Here is a 19,995-nt window from a genome sequence, read left to right on the forward strand (position 1 = left end):
CATCTCCCTCTCCTTCTCCATCTCCCTCCCCCTCCCTCCCCCTCTTCTCCTCCTCCCCACCCCAGACCCAGCTGCTGCGTGGGGGCAGTCAGGATGACCTGGAGCGGGGCCTGAGCCCCCTGGCCCCTGGGGCCACCCAGCTGGAAGACTACCAGAGCATCCTGGAGGAGGTCCTGACCTGGCTGCTGTCTGCAGAGGATGGCCTGCAGGCCCAGCCCCCCATCTCCTCTCACGTAGAGGAGGTCAAGGAGCAGTTCCACACACACGAGGTAGGGACACTCCAGAGGGGATATATACCATATAACACACGAGGTACTGTAGGGTTTCAAGTTCAAAACTTTCAAACCTTCTTTGTGCATTATTGTCATGCTTTATCATGCTTTATCATACTTTGTCATGCTTTATCATGCTTTATCATACTTTATCATGCTTTATCATGCTTTATCATACTTTATCATGCTTTATCATGCTTTATCATGCTTTATCATACTTTATCATGCTTTATCATGCTTTATCATGCTTTATCATACTTTGTCATGCTCTATCATGCTTTATCATGCTTTATCATGCTTTATCATGCTTTATCATGCTTTATCATGCTTTATCATACTTTATCATGCTTTATCATGCTTTATCATACTTTATCATGCTTTATCATACTTTATCATGCTTTATCATACTTTGTCATGCTTTGTTACATTGTATGTTTTTAAGAGCGATGAACACTAGGGACACCATAGAGGGGACATAGCTACAGGGCCTTCAGAGAGTATTCACACCCCTTGACTTATTCCACATTTTGCTACAGCCTGAATTCAAAATGGATTAAATAAAATAATTTTGGTTTTGGCTGTGCTAGCTCCATTCTGTTTCTTTTTTATCCTGAAAAACTCCCCAGTTGTTAACGATGATGATGCGGCCACCACTATGCCTGAAAATATGGAGAGTGGTACTCAGTAATGTGTTGTATTGGATTTGACCAAACAAAACACTTTTTATTCAGGACAAAAAGTTAATTATTTTGCAATTCTTTTGCATTATTAATTTAGTGCCTTGTTGCAAACAGGATACATGTTTTGTAGACATTATTATTTTGTTTTTAGGCTTCTTTTTTTCCCTCAGTCAATTAGGTTAGTATTGTGGAGTAACTATTCCTGAGCGGTTTCTTTCCTCTCCGGCAACTGAGTTAGGAATGACGCCTGTGTCTTTGTAGTGACGGGGTGTATTGATACACCATCCAAAGTGTAATTAATAACTTCACCATGCTCAAAGGGATATGCAATGTCTGCTTTTATTTTTACCCATCTACCAATAGGTGCCCTTTGTGAGGCATTGGAAAACCTCCCTGGTATTTGTGGTTGAATCTATGTTTGAAATTCACTCCTCGACTGAGGGACCTTACAGATAATTGTATGTGTGGGGTACAGAGATGAGGTAGTCATTCAAAAATCATGTTAAACACTGTTATTGCACACGGAGTCCATGCAACTTATTACGTGACTTGTTAAGCACATGTTTTACTCCTAAACTTATTTCAGCTTGTCATAACAAAGGGGTTGAATACTTGTTGACTCAAGACATTTCAGCTTTTCATGTTTAATTAACTTGGTAAAAAAAAATCGAAAACATAATTCCATTTTGACATTATGGGGTATTGTGTGTAAGCCAGTGACAAAACATCTCAATTGAATCAATTTTAACTTCAGGCTGTAAAACAACAAAATGTGTAAAAAGTCCAAGGGTAGTTTAGTTTATAATAATGAATCACAACACAATGAAAGAAGAAAGGAAAGATGAAGGGAATATCTGTTCAGGTAGAAAACCTGACTCTGTGTTTTCCCCCTGTGTGTTCATTATATACTATAACATGTACTGGGTGTGTGTGTGTGTTTGTGTGTGTCTACATGTACTGGGTGTGTGTGTGTGTTTGTGTGTGTCTACATGTGCTGTGTGTGCCTGGGTGTGTGTGTTTGTGTGTGTCTACATGTGCTGTGTGTGCCTGGGTGTGTGTGTTTGTGTGTGTCTACATGTGCTGTGTGTGCCTGGGTGTGTGTGTTTGTGTGTGTCTACATGCGCTGTGCGTGTGTGTGTTTGTGTGCGCGTGTTTGTAAGTGTGTGTGTGTCCCTACATGTTTGCGTGCCTGTGTATGTGTGCGTGTTCCTGTATCTGTGTGTGTGTCTGTGTGTTCCTGTATCTGTGTGTGTGTCTGTGTGTGTGTCTGTGTGTGTGTGTCTGTGTGTTCCTGTGTCTGTGTGGGTATGTTCCTGTGTCTATGTGTATGTCTGTGTGTTCCTGTGTGTGTGTGTGTCTGTGTGTTCCTGTGTCTATGTGTGTGTCTGTGTGTTCCTGTATCTGTGTGTGTGTCTGTGTGTGTGTCTGTGTGTGTGTGTCTGTGTGTTCCTGTGTCTATGTGTCTGTTTGTGTGTCCCTGTGTCTGTGTGTGTGTGTTCCTGTGTCTGTGTGTGTGTCTTTCTGTATGTTCCTGTGTCTATGTGTCTGTTTGTGTGTCCCTGTGTCTGTGTGTGTGTCCTTGTGTCTGTGTGTGTACTTCCCTTCCTGCCTGTGTTCTCTCAGGGCTACATGGTGGAGCTGACGTCCCACCAGGGCAGTGTGGGCAGGGTGCTGCGTGCGGGCAGTGCCCTGCTGGGTGAGGGCCATTTAACGGAGGAGGAGGAGAAAGAGGTCAGGGAGCAGATGAACCTCCTCAACTCCCGCTGGGAACACCTCAGAGTGGCTAGCATGGAGAAACAGAGCAGGTAGGACACACACCCATGGATGGATGCACACACACATACACGCACACACACACACACACACACACACACACACACACACACACACACACACACACACACACACACACACACACACACACACACACACACACACACCACTCCCCCGTGGTGTTGTTGTTACGTTTCCCAGTCCTCTTCTCAACTCCCCCGTGGTGTTGTTGTTACGTTTCCCAGTCCTCTTCTCAACTCCCCCGTGGTGTTGTTACGTTTCCCAGTCCTCTTCTCAACTCCCCCGTGGTGTTGTTGTTACGTTTCCCAGTCCTCTTCTCAACTTCCCCGTGGTGTTGTTGTTACGTTTCCCAGTCCTCTTCTCAACTCCCCCGTGGTGGTGTTGTTGTTACGTTTCCCAGTCCTCTTCTCAACTCCCCCGTGGTGGTGTTGTTGTTACGTTTCCCAGTCCTCTTCTCAACTCCCCCGTGGTGTTGTTACGTTTCCCAGTCCTCTTCTCAACTCCCCCGTGGTGGTGTTGTTGTTACGTTTCCCAGTCCTCTTCTCAACTCCCCCGTGGTGGTGTTGTTGTTACGTTTCCCAGTCCTCTTCTCAACTCCCCCGTGGTGGTGTTGTTGTTACGTTTCCCAGTCCTCTTCTCAACTCCCCCGTGGTGTTGTTACGTTTCCCAGTCCTCTTCTCAACTCCCCCGTGGTGGTGTTGTTGTTACGTTTCCCAGTCCTCTTCTCAACTCCCCCGTGGTGGTGTTGTTGTTACGTTTCCCAGTCCTCTTCTCAACTCCCCCGTGGTGTTGTTACGTATCCCAGTCCTCTTCTCAACTCCCCCGTGGTGGTGGTGTTGTTGTTACGTTTCCCAGTCCTCTTCTCAACTCCCCCGTGGTGTTGTTACGTTTCCCAGTCCTCTTCTCAACTCCCCCGTGGTGGTGTTGTTGTTACGTTTCCCAGTCCTCTTCTCAACTCCCCCATGGTGTTGTTACATTTCCCAGTCCTCTTCTCAACTCCCCCGTGGTGGTGTTGTTACGTTTCCCAGTCCTCTTCTCAACTCCCCCGTGGTGGTGTTGTTACGTTTCCCAGTCCTCTTCTCAACTCCACCGTGGTGTTGTTGTTACGTTTCCCAGTCCTCTTCTCAACTCCCCCGTGGTGTTGTTGTTACGTTTCCCAGTCCTCATCTCAACTCCCCCGTGGTGTTGTTGTTACGTTTCCCAGTCCTCTTCTCAACTCCCCCGTGGTGGTGTTGTTACGTTTCCCAGTCCTCTTCTCAACTCCCCCGTGGTGGTGTTGTTACGTTTCCCAGTCCTCTTCTCAACTCCCCCGTGGTGGTGTTATTACGTTTCCCAGTCCTCTTCTCAACTCCCCTGTGGTGTTGTTGTTACGTTTCCCAGTCCTCTTCTCAACTCCGCCGTGGTGGTGTTGTTACGTTTCCCAGTCCTCTTCTCAACTCCCCCGTGGTGGTGTTGTTACGTTTCCCAGTCCTCTTCTCAACTCCCCCGTGGTGGTGTTGTTACGTTTCCCAGTCCTCTTCTCAACTCCCCTGTGGTGTTGTTGTTACGTTTCCCAGTCCTCTTCTCAACTCCCCCGTGGTGGTGTTGTTACGTTTCCCAGTCCTCTTCTCAACTCCGCCGTGGTGGTGTTGTTACGTTTCCCAGTCCTCTTCTCAACTCCCCCCGTGGTGGTGTTGTTACGTTTCCCAGTCCTCTTCTCAACTCCCCCCGTGGTGGTGTTGTTACGTTTCCCAGTCGTCTTCTCAACTCCCCCATGGTGGTGTTGTTACGTTTCCCAGTCCTCTTCTCAACTCCCCCGTGGTGTTGTTGTTACGTTTCCCAGTCCTCTCCTCAACTCCCCCGTGGTGTTGTTGTTGCGTTTCCCAGTCCTCTTCTCAACTCCCCCGTGGTGGTGTTGTTGTTACGTTTCCCAGTCCTCTTCTCAACTCCCCCGTGGTGTTGTTGTTACGTTTCCCAGTCCTCTCCTCAACTCCCCCGTGGTGTTGTTGTTGCGTTTCCCAGTCCTCTTCTCAACTCCCCAGTGGTGGTGTTGTTGCGTTTCCCAGTCCTCTTCTCAACTCCCCCGTGGTGTTGTTGTTACGTTTCCCAGTCCTCTTCTCAACTCCCCCTGTGGTGTTGTTGTTACATTTCCCAGTCCTCTTCTCAACTCCCCCGTGGTGGTGTTGTTACGTTTCCCAGTCCTCTTCTCAACTCCCCCGTGGTGGTGTTGTTACGTTTCCCAGTCCTCTTCTCAACTCCCCCGTGGTGGTGTTGTTACGTTTCCCAGTCCTCTTCTCATCTCCCCCGTGGTGGTGTTGTTACGTTTCACAGTCCTCTTCTCAACTCCCCCGTGGTGTTGTTACGTTTCCCAGTCCTCTTCTCAACTCCCCCGTGGTGTTGTTACGTTTCCCAGTCCTCTTCTCAACTCCCCCGTGGTGGTGTTGTTACGTTTCCCAGTCCTCTTCTCAACTCCCCCGTGGTGTTGTTACGTTTCCCAGTCCTCTTCTCAACTCCCCCGTGGTGGTGTTGTTACGTTTCCCAGTCCTCTTCTCAACTCCCCCGTGGTGGTGTTGTTACGTTTCCCAGTCCTCTTCTCAACTCCCCCGTGGTGGTGTTGTTACGTTTCCCAGTCCTCTTCTCAACTCCCCCGTGGTGTTGTTACGTTTCCCAGTCCTCTTCTTAACTCCTCCGTGGTGGTGTTGTTACGTTTCCCAGTCCTCTTCTCATCTCCCCCGTGGTGGTGTTGTTACGTTTCACAGTCCTCTTCTCAACTCCCCCGTGGTGTTGTTACGTTTCCCAGTCCTCTTCTCAACTCCCCCGTGGTGTTGTTACGTGTCCCAGTCCTCTTCTCAACTCCCCCGTGGTGGTGTTGTTACGTTTCCCAGTCCTCTTCTCAACTCCCCCGTGGTGTTGTTACGTTTCCCAGTCCTCTTCTCAACTCCCCCGTGGTGGTGTTGTTACGTTTCCCAGTCCTCTTCTCAACTCCCCCGTGGTGGTGTTGTTACGTTTCCCAGTCCTCTTCTCAACTCCCCCGTGGTGGTGTTGTTACGTTTCCCAGTCCTCTTCTCAACTCCCCCGTGGTGTTGTTACGTTTCCCAGTCCTCTTCTCAACCCCCGTGGTGTTGTTACGTTTCCCAGTCCTCATCTCAACTCCCCCGTGGTGGTGGTGTTGTTACGTTTCCCAGTCCTCTTCTCAACTCCCCCGTGGTGTTGTTACGTTTCCCAGTCCTCTTCTCATCTCCCCCGTGGTGGTGTTGTTACGTTTCCCAGTCCTTTTCTCAACTCCCCCGTGGTGTTGTTACGTTTCCCAGTCCTCTTCTCAACTCCCCCGTGGTGTTGTTACGTTTCCCAGTCCTCTTCTCAACTCCCCCGTGGTGGTGTTGTTACGTTTCCCAGTCCTCTTCTCAACTCCCCCGTGGTGGTGTTGTTACGTTTCCCAGTCCTCTTCTCAACTCCCCCGTGGTGGTGTTGTTACGTTTCCCAGTCCTCTTCTCAACTCCCCTGTGGTGTTGTTGTTACGTTTCCCAGTCCTCTTCTCAACTCCGCCGTGGTGTTGTTGTTACGTTTCCCAGTCCTCTTCTCAACTCCCCTGTGGTGGTGTTGTTACGTTTCCCAGTCCTCTTCTCAACTCCCCCCGTGGTGGTGTTGTTACGTTTCCCAGTCCTCTTCTCAACTCCCCCCGTGGTGGTGTTGTTACGTTTCCCAGTCGTCTTCTCAACTCCCCCGTGGTGTTGTTGTTGCGTTTCCCAGTCCTCTTCTCAACTCCCCCGTGGTGGTGTTGTTGTTACGTTTCCCAGTCCTCTTCTCAACTCCCCCGTGGTGTTGTTGTTACGTTTCCCAGTCCTCTCCTCAACTCCCCCGTGGTGTTGTTGTTGCGTTTCCCAGTCCTCTTCTCAACTCCCCCGTGGTGGTGTTGTTACGTTTCCCAGTCCTCTTCTCAACTCCCCCGTGGTGGTGTTGTTACGTTTCCCAGTCCTCTTCTCAACTCCCCTGTGGTGTTGTTGTTACGTTTCCCAGTCCTCTTCTCAACTCCCCCGTGGTGGTGTTGTTACGTTTCCCAGTCCTCTTCTCAACTCCGCCGTGGTGGTGTTGTTACGTTTCCCAGTCCTCTTCTCAACTCCGCCGTGGTGTTGTTGTTACGTTTCCCAGTCCTCTTCTCAACTCCCCTGTGGTGGTGTTGTTACGTTTCCCAGTCCTCTTCTCAACTCCCCCTGTGGTGTTGTTGTTACATTTCCCAGTCCTCTTCTCAACTCCCCCGTGGTGGTGTTGTTACGTTTCCCAGTCCTCTTCTCAACACCCCCGTGGTGGTGTTGTTACGTTTCCCAGTCCTCGTCTCAACTCCCCCGTGGTGGTGTTGTTACGTTTCCCAGTCCTCTTCTCATCTCCCCCGTGGTGGTGTTGTTACGTTTCACAGTCCGCTTCTCAACTCCCCCGTGGTGTTGTTACGTTTCCCAGTCCTCTTCTCAACTCCCCCGTGGTGTTGTTACGTTTCCCAGTCCTCTTCTCAACTCCCCCGTGGTGGTGTTGTTACGTTTCCCAGTTCTCTTCTCAACTCCCCCGTGGTGTTGTTACGTTTCCCAGTCCTCTTCTCAACTCCCCCGTGGTGGTGTTGTTACGTTTCCCAGTCCTCTTCTCAACTCCCCCGTGGTGGTGTTGTTACGTTTCCCAGTCCTCTTCTCATCTCCCCCGTGGTGGTGTTGTTACGTTTCACAGTCCTCTTCTCAACTCCCCCGTGGTGTTGTTACGTTTCCCAGTCCTCTTCTCAACTCCCCCGTGGTGTTGTTACGTTTCCCAGTCCTCTTCTCAACTCCCCCGTGGTGGTGTTGTTACGTTTCCCAGTCCTCTTCTCAACTCCCCCGTGGTGTTGTTACGTTTCCCAGTCCTCCTCTCAACTCCCCCGTGGTGGTGTTGTTACGTTTCCCAGTCCTCTTCTCAACTCCCCCGTGGTGGTGTTGTTACGTTTCCCAGTCCTCTTCTCAACTCCCCCGTGGTGGTGTTGTTACGTTTCCCAGTCCTCTTCTCAACTCCCCCGTGGTGTTGTTACGTTTCCCAGTCCTCTTCTCAACTCCCCCGTGGTGTTGTTACGTTTCCCAGTCCTCATCTCAACTCCCCCGTGGTGGTGGTGTTGTTACGTTTCCCAGTCCTCTTCTCAACTCCCCCGTGGTGGTGTTGTTACGTTTCCCAGTCCTCTTCTCATCTCCCCCGTGGTGGTGTTGTTACGTTTCACAGTCCTCTTCTCAACTCCCCCGTGGTGTTGTTACGTTTCCCAGTCCTCTTCTCAACTCCCCCGTGGTGTTGTTACGTTTCCCAGTCCTCTTCTCAACTCCCCCGTGGTGGTGTTGTTACGTTTCCCAGTCCTCTTCTCAACTCCCCCGTGGTGTTGTTACGTTTCCCAGTCCTCTTCTCAACTCCCCCGTGGTGGTGTTGTTACGTTTCCCAGTCCTCTTCTCAACTCCCCCGTGGTGGTGTTGTTACGTTTTCCAGTCCTCTTCTCAACTCCCCCGTGGTGGTGTTGTTACGTTTCCCAGTCCTCTTCTCAACTCCCCCGTGGTGTTGTTACGTTTCCCAGTCCTCTTCTCAACTCCCCCGTGGTGTTGTTACGTTTCCCAGTCCTCATCTCAACTCCCCCGTGGTGGTGGTGTTGTTACGTTTCCCAGTCCTCTTCTCAACTCCCCCGTGGTGTTGTTACGTTTCCCAGTCCTCTTCTCATCTCCCCCGTGGTGGTGTTGTTACGTTTCCCAGTCCTCTTCTCAACTCCCCCGTGGTGTTGTTACGTTTCCCAGTCCTCTTCTCAACTCCCCCGTGGTGTTGTTACGTTTCCCAGTCCTCATCTCAACTCCCCCGTGGTGGTGGTGTTGTTACGTTTCCCAGTCCTCATCTCAACTCCCCCGTGGTGGTGGTGTTGTTACGTTTCCCAGTCCTCTTCTCAACTCCCCCGTGGTGTTGTTACGTTTCCCAGTCCTCTTCTCAACTCCCCCGTGGTGGTGTTGTTACGTTTCCCAGTCCTCTTCTCAACTCCCCCGTGGTGTTGTTACGTTTCCCAGTCCTCTTCTCAACTCCCCCGTGGTGGTGTTGTTACGTTTCCCAGTCCTCTTCTCAACTCCCCCGTGGTGGTGTTGTTACGTTTCCCAGTCCTCTTCTCAACTCCCCCGTGGTGGTGTTGTTACGTTTCCCAGTCCTCTTCTCAACTCCCCCGTGGTGTTGTTACGTTTCCCAGTCCTCTTCTCAACTCCCCCGTGGTGTTGTTACGTTTCCCAGTCCTCATCTCAACTCCCCCGTGGTGGTGGTGTTGTTACGTTTCCCAGTCCTCTTCTCAACTCCCCCGTGGTGTTGTTACGTTTCCCAGTCCTCTTCTCAACTCCCCCGTGGTGTTGTTACGTTTCCCAGTCCTCATCTCAACTCCCCCGTGGTGGTGGTGGTGTTGTTACGTTTCCCAGTCCTCATCTCAACTCCCCCGTGGTGGTGGTGTTGTTACGTTTCCCAGTCCTCTTCTCAACTCCCCCGTGGTGGTGTTGTTACGTTTCCCAGTCCTCTTCTCAACTCCCCCATGGTGGTGTTGTTACATTTCCCAGTCCTCTTCTCAACTCCCCCGTGGTGTTGTTGTTACATTTCCCAGTCCTCTTCTCAACTCCCCCGTGGTGTTGTTACATTTCCCAGTCCTCTTCTCAACTCCCCCGTGTTGTTGTTGTTACGTTTCCCAGTCCTCATCTCAACTCCCCCGTGGTGGTGTTGTTGTTACATTTCCCAGTCCTCTTCTCAACTCCCCCGTGTTGTTGTTGTTACGTTTCCCAGTCCTCTTCTCAACTCCCCCGTGGTGGTGGTGTTGTTGTTACGTATCCCAGTCCTCTTCTCAACTCCCCCGTGGTGGTGGTGTTGTTGTTACGTATCCCAGTCCTCTTCTCAACTCCCCCGTGGTGTTGTTGTTGTTGTTACGTATCCCAGTCCTCTTCTCTACTCCCCCGTGGTGGTGGTGTTGTTGTTACGTATCCCAGTCCTCTTCTCAACTCCCCCGTGGTGTTGTTGTTGTTGTTACGTTTCCCAGTCCTCATCTCAACTCCCCCGTGGTGTTGTTACGTTTCCCAGTCCTCTTCTCAACTCCCCCGTGGTGGTGTTGTTGTTACATTTCCCAGTCCTCTTCTCAACTCTCCCGTGGTGTTGTTACATTTCCCAGTCCTCTTCTCAACTCCCCCGTGGTGGTGGTGTTGTTACATTTCCCAGTCCTCTTCTCAACTCCCCCGTGGTGTTGTTGTTACATTTCCCAGTCCTCTTCTCAACTCCCCCGTGGTGTTGTTGTTACATTTCCCAGTCCTCTTCTCAACTCCACCGTGGTGGTGGTGTTGTTGTTACATTTCCCAGTCCTCTTCTCAACTCCCCCGTGGTGTTGTTACATTTCCCAGTCCTCATCTCTTTTCCCCCGTGGTGTTGTTACATTTCCCAGTCCTCTTCTCAACTCCCCCGTGGTGTTGTTGTTACGTTTCCCAGTCCTCTTCTCAACTCCCCCGTGGTGTTGTTGTTACGTTTCCCAGTCCTCTTCTCAACTCCCCCGTGGTGTTGTTGTTACGTTTCCCAGTCCTCTTCTCAACTCCCCCGTGGTGTTGTTGTTACGTTTCCCAGTCCTCTTCTCAACTCCCCCGTGGTGTTGTTGTTACGTTTCCCAGTCCTCTTCTCAACTCCCCCGTGGTGTTGTTGTTACGTTTCCCAGTCCTCTTCTCAACTCCCCCGTGGTGGTGTTGTTACGTTTCCCAGTCCTCTTCTTGAAGATCAAGGGCTATTTAATGAATTGGAACGACTGGCAATCTGACACACTCTGGTGTTTAATGTAAAGATATCGCCTAATGGTATTATCATCTGTAGTAGAAAGCAATGGGTTTGATATAGAAGCCAACATAACCAACCCATGAAGGAGAATGTAACATCCACATATGACCAGCTCTACATAACCAACCCATGAAGGAGAATGTAACATCCATATATGACCAGCTCTACATAACCAACCCATGAAGGAGAATGTAACATCCATATATGACCAGCTCTACATAACCAACCCATGAAGGAGAATGTAACATCCATATATGACCAGCTCTACATAACCAACCCATGAAGGAGAATGTAACATCCACATATGACCAGCTCTACATAACCAACCCATGAAGGAGAATGTAACATCCATATATGACCAGCTCTACATAACCAACCCATGAAGGAGAATGTAACATCCATATATGACCAGCTCTACATAACCAACCCATGAAGGAGAATGTAACATCCACATATGACCAGCTCTACATAACCAACCCATGAAGGAGAATGTAACATCCACATATGACCAGCTCTACATGACCAACCCATGAAGGAGAATGTAACATCCATATATGACCAGCTATGTAAACTCTAACATTGATTTATCCTGCAATAGATGTTGTTCAATTGATAATATAAATGTTTGTCTTCTTTTAATAAGGGGAAAGTAATCTAAAAGTAACGTAATGTAATCAGATTACTTTACTGAGTTTGGTTAATCCAAATGTTACCTTACTGATAAAAATGTTGTACAGGTAACTAGTAACTGTAACAGATTACATTTAGAAAGTAACATACCCAACCCTGCACATACTGTACACAGACACACACAAATCAAATCAAATCACATTTCATTGGTCACATACACATGGTTAGCAGATGTTAATGCGAGTGTCGCAAAATGCTTGTGCTTCTAGTTCCGACCATGCAGTAATATCTAACAAGTAATCTAACTATTTCACAACAACTACCTTATACACACAAGTGTAAAGGAATGAATAAGAATATGTACATATAAATATATGGATGAGCGATGGCCGAACGGCGTAGGCAAGATGCAGTAGATGGTATAGAGTACCGTATATACATATGAGATGAGTAATGTAGGGTATGTAAACATTATATAAAGTGACATTGTTTAAAGTGACTAGTGATACATTTATTACATACAATTTTCAATTATTAAAGTGGCTAGAGATTTGAGTCAGTATGTTGGCAGCAGCCACTCAATGTTAGTGATGGCTGTTTAACAGTCTGATGGCCTTGAGATAGAAGCTGTTTTTCAGTCTCTCTGTCCCTGCTTTGATGCACCTGTACTGACCTCGCCTTCTGGATGATAGCGGGGTGAACAGGCAGTGGCTCGGGTGGTTGTTGTCCCTTATGATCTTTTTGGCCTTCCTGTGACTTCGGGTGGTGTAGGTGTCCTGGAGGGCAGGTAGTTTGCCCCCGGTGATGCGTTGTGCAGACCGCACTACCCTCTGGAGAGCCTTACGGTTGTGGGCGGTGCAGTTGCCGTACCAGGCGGTGATACAGCCCGACAGGATACACTCCATTGTGTGACAGGATGCTCTCGATTGTGAACACACACACACTTGTGCACGCACCCACACACACACAAGCACACACACACATACACACACATACACACACATACACACACACACATTTGCATGCACCCACACAAGCACACACACACGCACATACACACAAACAAAACACAAATTCCCCTGAAAGCCAGCCTATCTCTCTGGGTGAGAAATATATCTCTATGTCCTTGAAGGTAATATTATGTTTTGAATAGACCTCAGCTGCAGCTCTCTGTGAGGTGTCTAGTTAGGACCTAGCTGTACTCAACAGCCCCCTGCCCTCTGCTCAGTCTCTCCTCTCCTCTTCCACCTCCTCTCCTCTACCTCCTCTTCTCTTCGCCCCTCCTTTCCTCTCCTCCTCCCTCTCTTCTCCTCTCCTCTCCTCTCCTCCTCCCTCTCCTCTCCTCTTCTCCTCTCATCCTCCCGCTCTTCTCCACTACTCTCCTCTCCTCTCCATCCATCTCTTCTCCTCCTCCTCTCTCTAATATCCTCTACTCTACTCTCCTCCTTTCCTCTTCTCCTCCTCTCCTCTCCTCCCTTTCTTCTCCTCTCCTCCTCCCTCTCTTCTCTTCTCTACTCTACTCTCCTCCTCTCCTCCTCCCTCCCATCTCCTCTCCTCCTCACCTCCTCTCCTTCCTCTCTCCTACTCCTCTCCTCCCTCTCTTCTCCTCTACTCTTCTCCTCTCCTCCTCTCCTCCTCTCCTCCACTCCTCTCCTCTCCTCTCCTCCTCTCCTCCTCCCTCTCTTCTCTTCGCTCCTCCTTTCCTCTCCTCTCCTACCTCTCTTCTCCTCTCCTCCTCCTCCCTCTCTTTTCCTCTCCTCGCCTCCTCTTCCCTTCCCTCTGCTCTTCTCCTCTCTTCCCCTCCCCTCCTCTCCTCTCATCTTTCCTCTCGTCCTCCTCCCCCAGACTCCACGAGGTGTTGATGGACCTTCAGCACCAACAGTTGAAGCAGCTCACTGATTGGTTGGAGCTGACAGAAGGGCGGATCAAGTGGATGGGGGCTCAGCCTATGGGGCCAGACCTGGAGGATGTTAAACACCAAGTAGAGGAACACAAAGTAGGTCACCTACTATCTAGCTGCCTGCAGGGCTGGGGTCCTTTCAGGGTCATGTTCACTACAGCACATCCTAGTGAAATAATCATGAACATTTACTATTAGATCACTTCAGATAGTGGCTTTCCATTTTGTTCCTACTAGACTCAACCCAATGATCATGCCTGTTGTAGCTGTTACAGGAGGACCTAGAGTTGGAGCAGGTGCGTGTTAACTCTCTGACACACATGGTGGTGGTGGTGGATGAGAACAGTGGAGACAGCGCCACCGCTGCCCTGGAGGAGAAACTACAGGTGAGACAGGCAGGACACACACACACACACACACACACACACACACACACACACACACACACACACACACACACACACACACACACACACACACACACACACACACACTGTCTAGTACACTGTCTAATACACTGTCTAATACACTGTCTAGTACACTCTCTAGTACACTGTCTAATACACTGTCTAGTACACTGTCTAGTACACTGTCTAGTACACTGACTAGTACACTGTCTAATACACTCTCTAGTACACTGTCTAATACACTGTCTAATACACTGTCTAGTACACTGTCTAATAAATACACTGTCTAATACACTGTCTAATACACTGTCTAGTACACTGTCTAATACACTGTCTAGTACACTGTCTAATACACTGTCTAATACACTGTCTAGTACACTGTCTAGTACACTCTCTAGTACACTGTCTAATACACTGTCTAGTACACTGTCTAGTACACTGTCTAGTACACTGACTAGTACACTGTCTAATACACTCTCTAGTACACTGTCTAATACACTGTCTAATACACTGTCTAATAAATACACTGTCTAATACACTGTCTAATACACTGTCTAGTACACTGTCTAATACACTGTCTAGTACACTGTCTAATACACTGTCTAATACACTGTCTAGTACACTGTCTAGTACACTGTCTAGTACACTCTCTAGTACACTGTCTAGTACACTGTCTAATACACTGTCTAGTACACTGTCTAATACACTGTCTAGTACACTCTCTAGTACACTGTCTAATACACTGTCTAATACACTGTCTAGTACACTGTCTAGTACACTGTCTAGTACACTGTCTAGTACACAGTCTAGTACACTGGCTAGTACACAGTCTAGTACACTGTCTAATACACTGTCTAATACACTGTCTAATACACTGTCTAGTACACTGTCTAATACACTGTCTAGTACACTGTCTAGTACACTGTCTAGCACACTGTCTAGTACACTGTCTAGTACACTGTCTAGTACACTGTCTAATACACTGTCTAATACACTGTCTAGTACACTCTCTAGTACACTGTCTAATACACTGTCTAGTACACTGTCTAGCACACTGTCTAGTACACTGTCTAATACACTGTCTAATACACTCTCTAGTACACTGTCTAATACACTGTCTAATACACTGTCTAGTACACTCTCTAGTACACTGTCTAATACACTGTCTAGTGCACTGTCTAATACACTGTCTAATACACTGTCTAGTACACTGTCTAGTACACTGTCTAGTGCACTGTCTAATACACTGTCTAGTACACTGTCTAGTGCACTGTCTAATACACTGTCTAGTACACTGTCTAGTACACTGTCTAGTACACTGTCTAGTACACTGTCTAGTGCACTGTCTAATACACTGTCTAGTACACTGTCTAGTACACTGTCTAGCACACTGTCTAGTACACTGTCTAGTACACTGTCTAGTACACTGTCTAATACACTGTCTAGTACACTGTCTATTACACTGTCTAATACACTGTCTAATACACTGTCTAGTGCACTGTCTAGTGCACTGTCTAGTGCACTGTCTAGCACACTGTCTAGTACACTGTCTAGTACACTGTCTAGTACACTGTCTAATACACTGTCTAGTACACTGTCTAGTACACTGTCTATTACACTGTCTAATACACTGTCTAATACACTGTCTAGTACACAGTCTAGTACACTGTCTAGTACACAGTCTAGTACACTGACTAGTACACTGTCTAGTACACAGTCTAGTACACTGTCTAGTACACTGTCTAGTACACTGACTAGTACACTGTCTAATACACAGTCTAGTACACTGTCTAGTACACTGTCTAGTACACTGTCTAATACACTGTATAGTACACTGTCTAGTACACAGTCTAGTACACTGTCTAATACACTGTCTAGTACACTGACTAGTACACTGTCTAGTACACTGTCTAGTACACTGTCTAGTACACTGTCTAGTACACTGTCTAGTACACAGTCTAGTACACAGTCTAGTACACTGTCTAGTACACTGACTAGTACACTGTCTAATACACTGTCTAGTACACTGTCTAGTACACTGACTAGTACACTGTCTAATACACTGTCTAGTACACTGTCTAGTACACTGTCTAGTACACTGTCTAATACACAGTCTAGTACACTGTCTAGTACACAGTCTAGTACACTGTCTAGTACACTGACTAGTACACTGTCTAATACACAGTCTAGTACACTGTCTAGTACACTGACTAGTACACTGTCTAATACACAGTCTAGTACACTGTCTAGTACACTGTCTAGTACACTGTCTAATACACTGTCTAGTACACTGACTAGTACACTGTCTAGTACACTGTCTAGTACACTGTCTAGTACACTGTCTAGTACACAGTCTAGTACACTGTCTAGTACACTGACTAGTACACTGTCTAATACACTGTCTAGTACACTGTCTAGTACACTGACTAGTACACTGTCTAATACACTGTCTAGTACACTGTCTAGTACACTGTCTAGTACACTGTCTATTACACTGTCTAATACACTGTCTAATACACAGTCTAGTACACTGTCTAGTACACTGACTAGTACACTGTCTAATACACAGTCTAGTACACTGTCTAGTACACTGACTAGTACACTGTCTAATACACAGTCTAGTACACTGTCTAGTACACTGTCTAGTACACTGTCTAGTACCCTGACTAGTACACTGTCTAATACACAGTCTAGTACACTGTCTAGTACACTGTCTAGTACACTGTCTAGTACCCTGTCTAGTACACTGTCTGCTGATGTTCTCCCTTAGTAGAAGAGAGAAGAGAAACCCATTCGGGTAGAACGTAGTATTTGTGTGTAAATAGATTGGATGGTAAATAATGAGTGTTCTCTGGTGATTAACCATGTCTAGCAGTTATCGGTCCAGGAACTCAGGATTCTGCTCTGTCTATTGGATGAGAGAGAGAGAGAGAGAGAGAGAGAGAGAGAGAGAGAGAGAGAGAGAGAGAGAGAGAGAGAGAGAGAGAGAGAGAAGGGGGGATAGAGTGGGGGGGGGGGCAGGTGGAGCGGAAGAAAGAGAGAAAGGGAAATTGCTTTGTTAGTTTATTTGTCTTTTGTATGTGGTTGTTAGGAGATAATGGGAGAAGATGCCGTAGTCTTGTCAGTATGAATCATAACAGAGATACAGTCTAATGCAGAGTGGTTTTTGTTGTTTAGTGGTTAGAAAGATGCAGTGATACGATATGGCACCAGACAACCAACCCGGTTTTAACCTGCTGCTATAAGAAACAGAAGACTAATATACATTCTGAAAGACTGCCCTTCACATGTCTTCTATTGACAAGACTCAATAACCAGTTACCATAGTGACCTGCCAATGTCTTCTTTATCACGCGTCTCCGCCCTTCTCTCTGTTTTAGGGTCGTTTTGGGCACCTGGGCTCTTTGCTTATTACTTCCTGTTACAATGACAGTAGAAATCTCCCCAGGAATGAAAGTGAGGGGATTGGTTAATAGCATGTAATTGATGGAGCTCTTCCTGCATGATGCCTTTTACTGTGATAGAGAACACACAGAAGCCTGGTGATGTGATGGTGTTACTGCAGGCTGGGATGAGATGACTTTCTTATCCCAGATGGAGGTAGATACTGGTCATCAAACATCAGAACGCCTATAGAAACCGGATGGAGAGGAAGGCCAGTGGAGTTAAACCCAAGTAGAATGTCTTGTTGAAAGGAGTTGTACTGTATGTGATGCTGAGAGTTACACCGGGTTCCATTCTGGATCTGGTCTATCTGGAATCTCTAAGGTGATGCTGAGAGTAACACCGGGTTCCATTCTGTATCTGGTCTATCTGGAATCTCTAAGGTGATGCTGAGAGTAACACCGGGTTCCATTCTGGATCTGGTCTATCTGGAATCTCTAAGGTGATGCTGAGAGTAACACCGGGTTCCATTCTGGATCTGGTCTATCTGGAATCTCTAAGGTGATGCTGAGAGTTACACCGGGTTCCATTCTGGATCTGGTCTATCTGGAATCTCTAAGGTGATGCTGAGAGTAACACCGGGTTCCATTCTGGATCTGGTCAATCTGGAATCTCTAAGGTGCTGCTTCAAATCCGCCTCCAAGGACCATGAAAAAACTATTTTGTAACGTGTGTGTTCTTCCTTTCAGCACCTGGGAGACCGGTGGGCAGCCATCTGTAAGTGGACAGAGGAGCATTGGGTTCTGCTACAGGAGATCCTGCTCCAGTGGCAACACTTCACTGAGGAACAGGTAGAATAGAACACATAGACAACACATCCCCCTTCAAGGTCATGTTCAGACAGTGGGTGGACGGGCGGCCATGTTGGTCCGTACAGAGCTAACAGGCTAGTGTTGTGTAGAGAGCTAACAGACTAGTGTTGTGTAGAGAGCTAACAAGCTAGTGTTGTGTAGAGAGCTAACAGGCTAGTGTTGTGTAGAGAGCTAACAGGCTAGTGTTGTGTAGAGAGCTAACAGGCTAGTGTTGTGTAGAGAGCTAACAGGCTAGTGTTGTGTAGAGAGCTAACAGGATAGTGTTGTGTAGAGAGCTAACAGGCTAGTGTTGTGAAGAGAGCTAACAGGCTAGTGTTGTGTAGAGAGCTAACAGGCTAGTGTTGTGTAGAGAGCTAACAGGCTAGTGTTGTGTAGAGAGCTAACAGGCTAGTGTTGTGTAGAGAGCTAACAGACTAGTGTTGTGTAGAGAGCTAACAGGCTAGTGTTGTGTAGAGAGCTAACAGGCTAGTGTTGTGTAGAGAGCTAACAGGCTAGTGTTGTGTAGAGAGCTAACAGGCTAGTGTTGTGTAGAGAGCTAACAGGCTAGTGTTGTGTAGAGAGCTAGCAGGCTAGTGTTGTGTAGAGAGCTAACAGGCTAGTGTTGTGTAGAGAGCTAACAGACTAGTGTTGTGTAGAGAGCTAACAGGATAGTGTTGTGTAGAGAGCTAACAGGCTAGTGTTGTGTAGAGAGCTAACAGACTAGTGTTGTGTAGAGAGCTAACAGACTAGTGTTGTGTAGAGAGCTAACAGACTAGTGTTGTGTAGAGAGCTAACAGGCTAGTGTTGTGTAGAGAGCTAACAGGCTAGTGTTGTGTAGAGAGCTAACAGGCTAGTGTTGTGTAGAGAGCTAACAGGCTAGTGTTGTGTAGAGAGCTAACAGGATAGTGTTGTGTAGAGAGCTAACAGGCTAGTGTTGTGAAGAGAGCTAACAGGCTAGTGTTGTGTAGAGAGCTAACAGGCTAGTGTTGTGTAGGGAGCTAACAGGCTAGTGTTGTGTAGAGAGCTAACAGGCTAGTGTTGTGTAGAGAGCTAACAGACTAGTGTTGTGTAGAGAGCTAACAGGCTAGTGTTGTGTAGAGAGCTAACAGGATAGTGTTGTGTAGAGAGCTAACAGACTAGTGTTGTGTAGAGAGTTAACAGGCTAGTGTTGTGTAGAGAGCTAACAGACTAGTGTTGTGTAGAGAGTTAACAGGCTAGTGTTGTGTAGAGAGCTAACAGGATAGTGTTGTGAGTCAGACCTATCTGGCCAAAGGGAGACTACACACAGGCCTCTGGAACAGACTGAGGTTCTTCTATGTTCAGAGGTGCAAACTCTTCTTAATGTCTGATGGAATCCACCCTTCTTACCTCTCTGAGATCAATTTTACAGAGCGGTCAGGTTTCCCACCATGTTGCTTTAACCTCTCTGATGATGTCAGATCAGAGGTCAGATCACATTGAACAGGGTGGAATTGCTGGATTCAAGTTTGATGAATTACAACAGCACCTCTCCCTTCACCTATCTGCCCTTATTCACCTCATCTATCCTCTCTCTCTCTCTCTCTCTCTCTCTCTCTCTCTCTCTCTCTCTGTCTGTCTTTGTATCTCTCTCTCTGCAGTGTTCGTTTGACTCATGGTTGACTCAGAAGGAGAAGTTGGTTCTGTCCATCCAGAGCAGTGGCATCAAGGAGCAGAGTGACATGGTGGCCAACCTGAGAAGACTAGCGGTGAGTAACAGCTAATTTATCCAATCACCTTAGGAAGCTAGCAGTGAGGGCGGGTCTTAGACAAACCTGAGCCAATGATCTCAGGAAACTTGTGGTGAGTGGCAGCTCCCTTAGCCAATGACTTCAGAAGGTTAGTGGTTAGTGACAGCTCCTATCAGAACTTTAGGTGGAAACTTTCGATTATGTCCATCAGCCAGGTTCCCCTTCATAAAGGTTCAACAGAAAAAAACAAATTATCAATAAATGTGTGTGTGTGTGTGTGTCTGTGTTTGTGTTTGTGTCTGTCTGTCTGTCTGTCTGTCTGTCTGTCTGTCTGTCTGTCTGTCTGTCTGTCTGTCTGTCTGTCTGTCTGTCTGTCTGTCTGTCTGTCTGTCTGTCTGTCTGTCTGTCTGTCTGTCTGTCTGTCTGTCTGTCTGTCTGTGTGTGTGTGTGTGTGTGTGTGTGTGTGTGTGTGTGTGTGTGTGTGTGTGTGTGTGTGTGTGTGTGTGTGTGTGTGTGTGTGTGTGTGTGTGTGTGTGTGTGTGTGTGTGTGTGTGTGTGTGTGTGTGTGTGT

The 19,995-nt window shown here is 47.5% G+C and overlaps 1 protein-coding gene across 1 annotated transcript in view; it reads left to right on the forward strand.

Annotated features, from left to right (window-relative positions):
• The window catches only part of dmd (dystrophin), a 290,129-nt gene that overhangs the window by 87,077 nt on the left and 183,057 nt on the right, over positions 1 to 19,995 (forward strand). Inside the window, exons 9-14 of the mRNA XM_071330767.1 lie at positions 66 to 269; positions 2,576 to 2,757; positions 13,019 to 13,169; positions 13,340 to 13,459; positions 17,614 to 17,715; positions 19,335 to 19,442. Coding sequence (XP_071186868.1) covers positions 66 to 269; positions 2,576 to 2,757; positions 13,019 to 13,169; positions 13,340 to 13,459; positions 17,614 to 17,715; positions 19,335 to 19,442 — 867 coding nt within the window. The remainder of the gene's footprint in view (positions 1 to 65; positions 270 to 2,575; positions 2,758 to 13,018; positions 13,170 to 13,339; positions 13,460 to 17,613; positions 17,716 to 19,334; positions 19,443 to 19,995) is intronic.

The sequence above is a fragment of the Salvelinus alpinus genome, chromosome 10, assembly GCF_045679555.1.
Source record: "Salvelinus alpinus chromosome 10, SLU_Salpinus.1, whole genome shotgun sequence".
In the NCBI taxonomy this organism is placed as follows: Eukaryota; Metazoa; Chordata; class Actinopteri; order Salmoniformes; family Salmonidae; genus Salvelinus; species Salvelinus alpinus.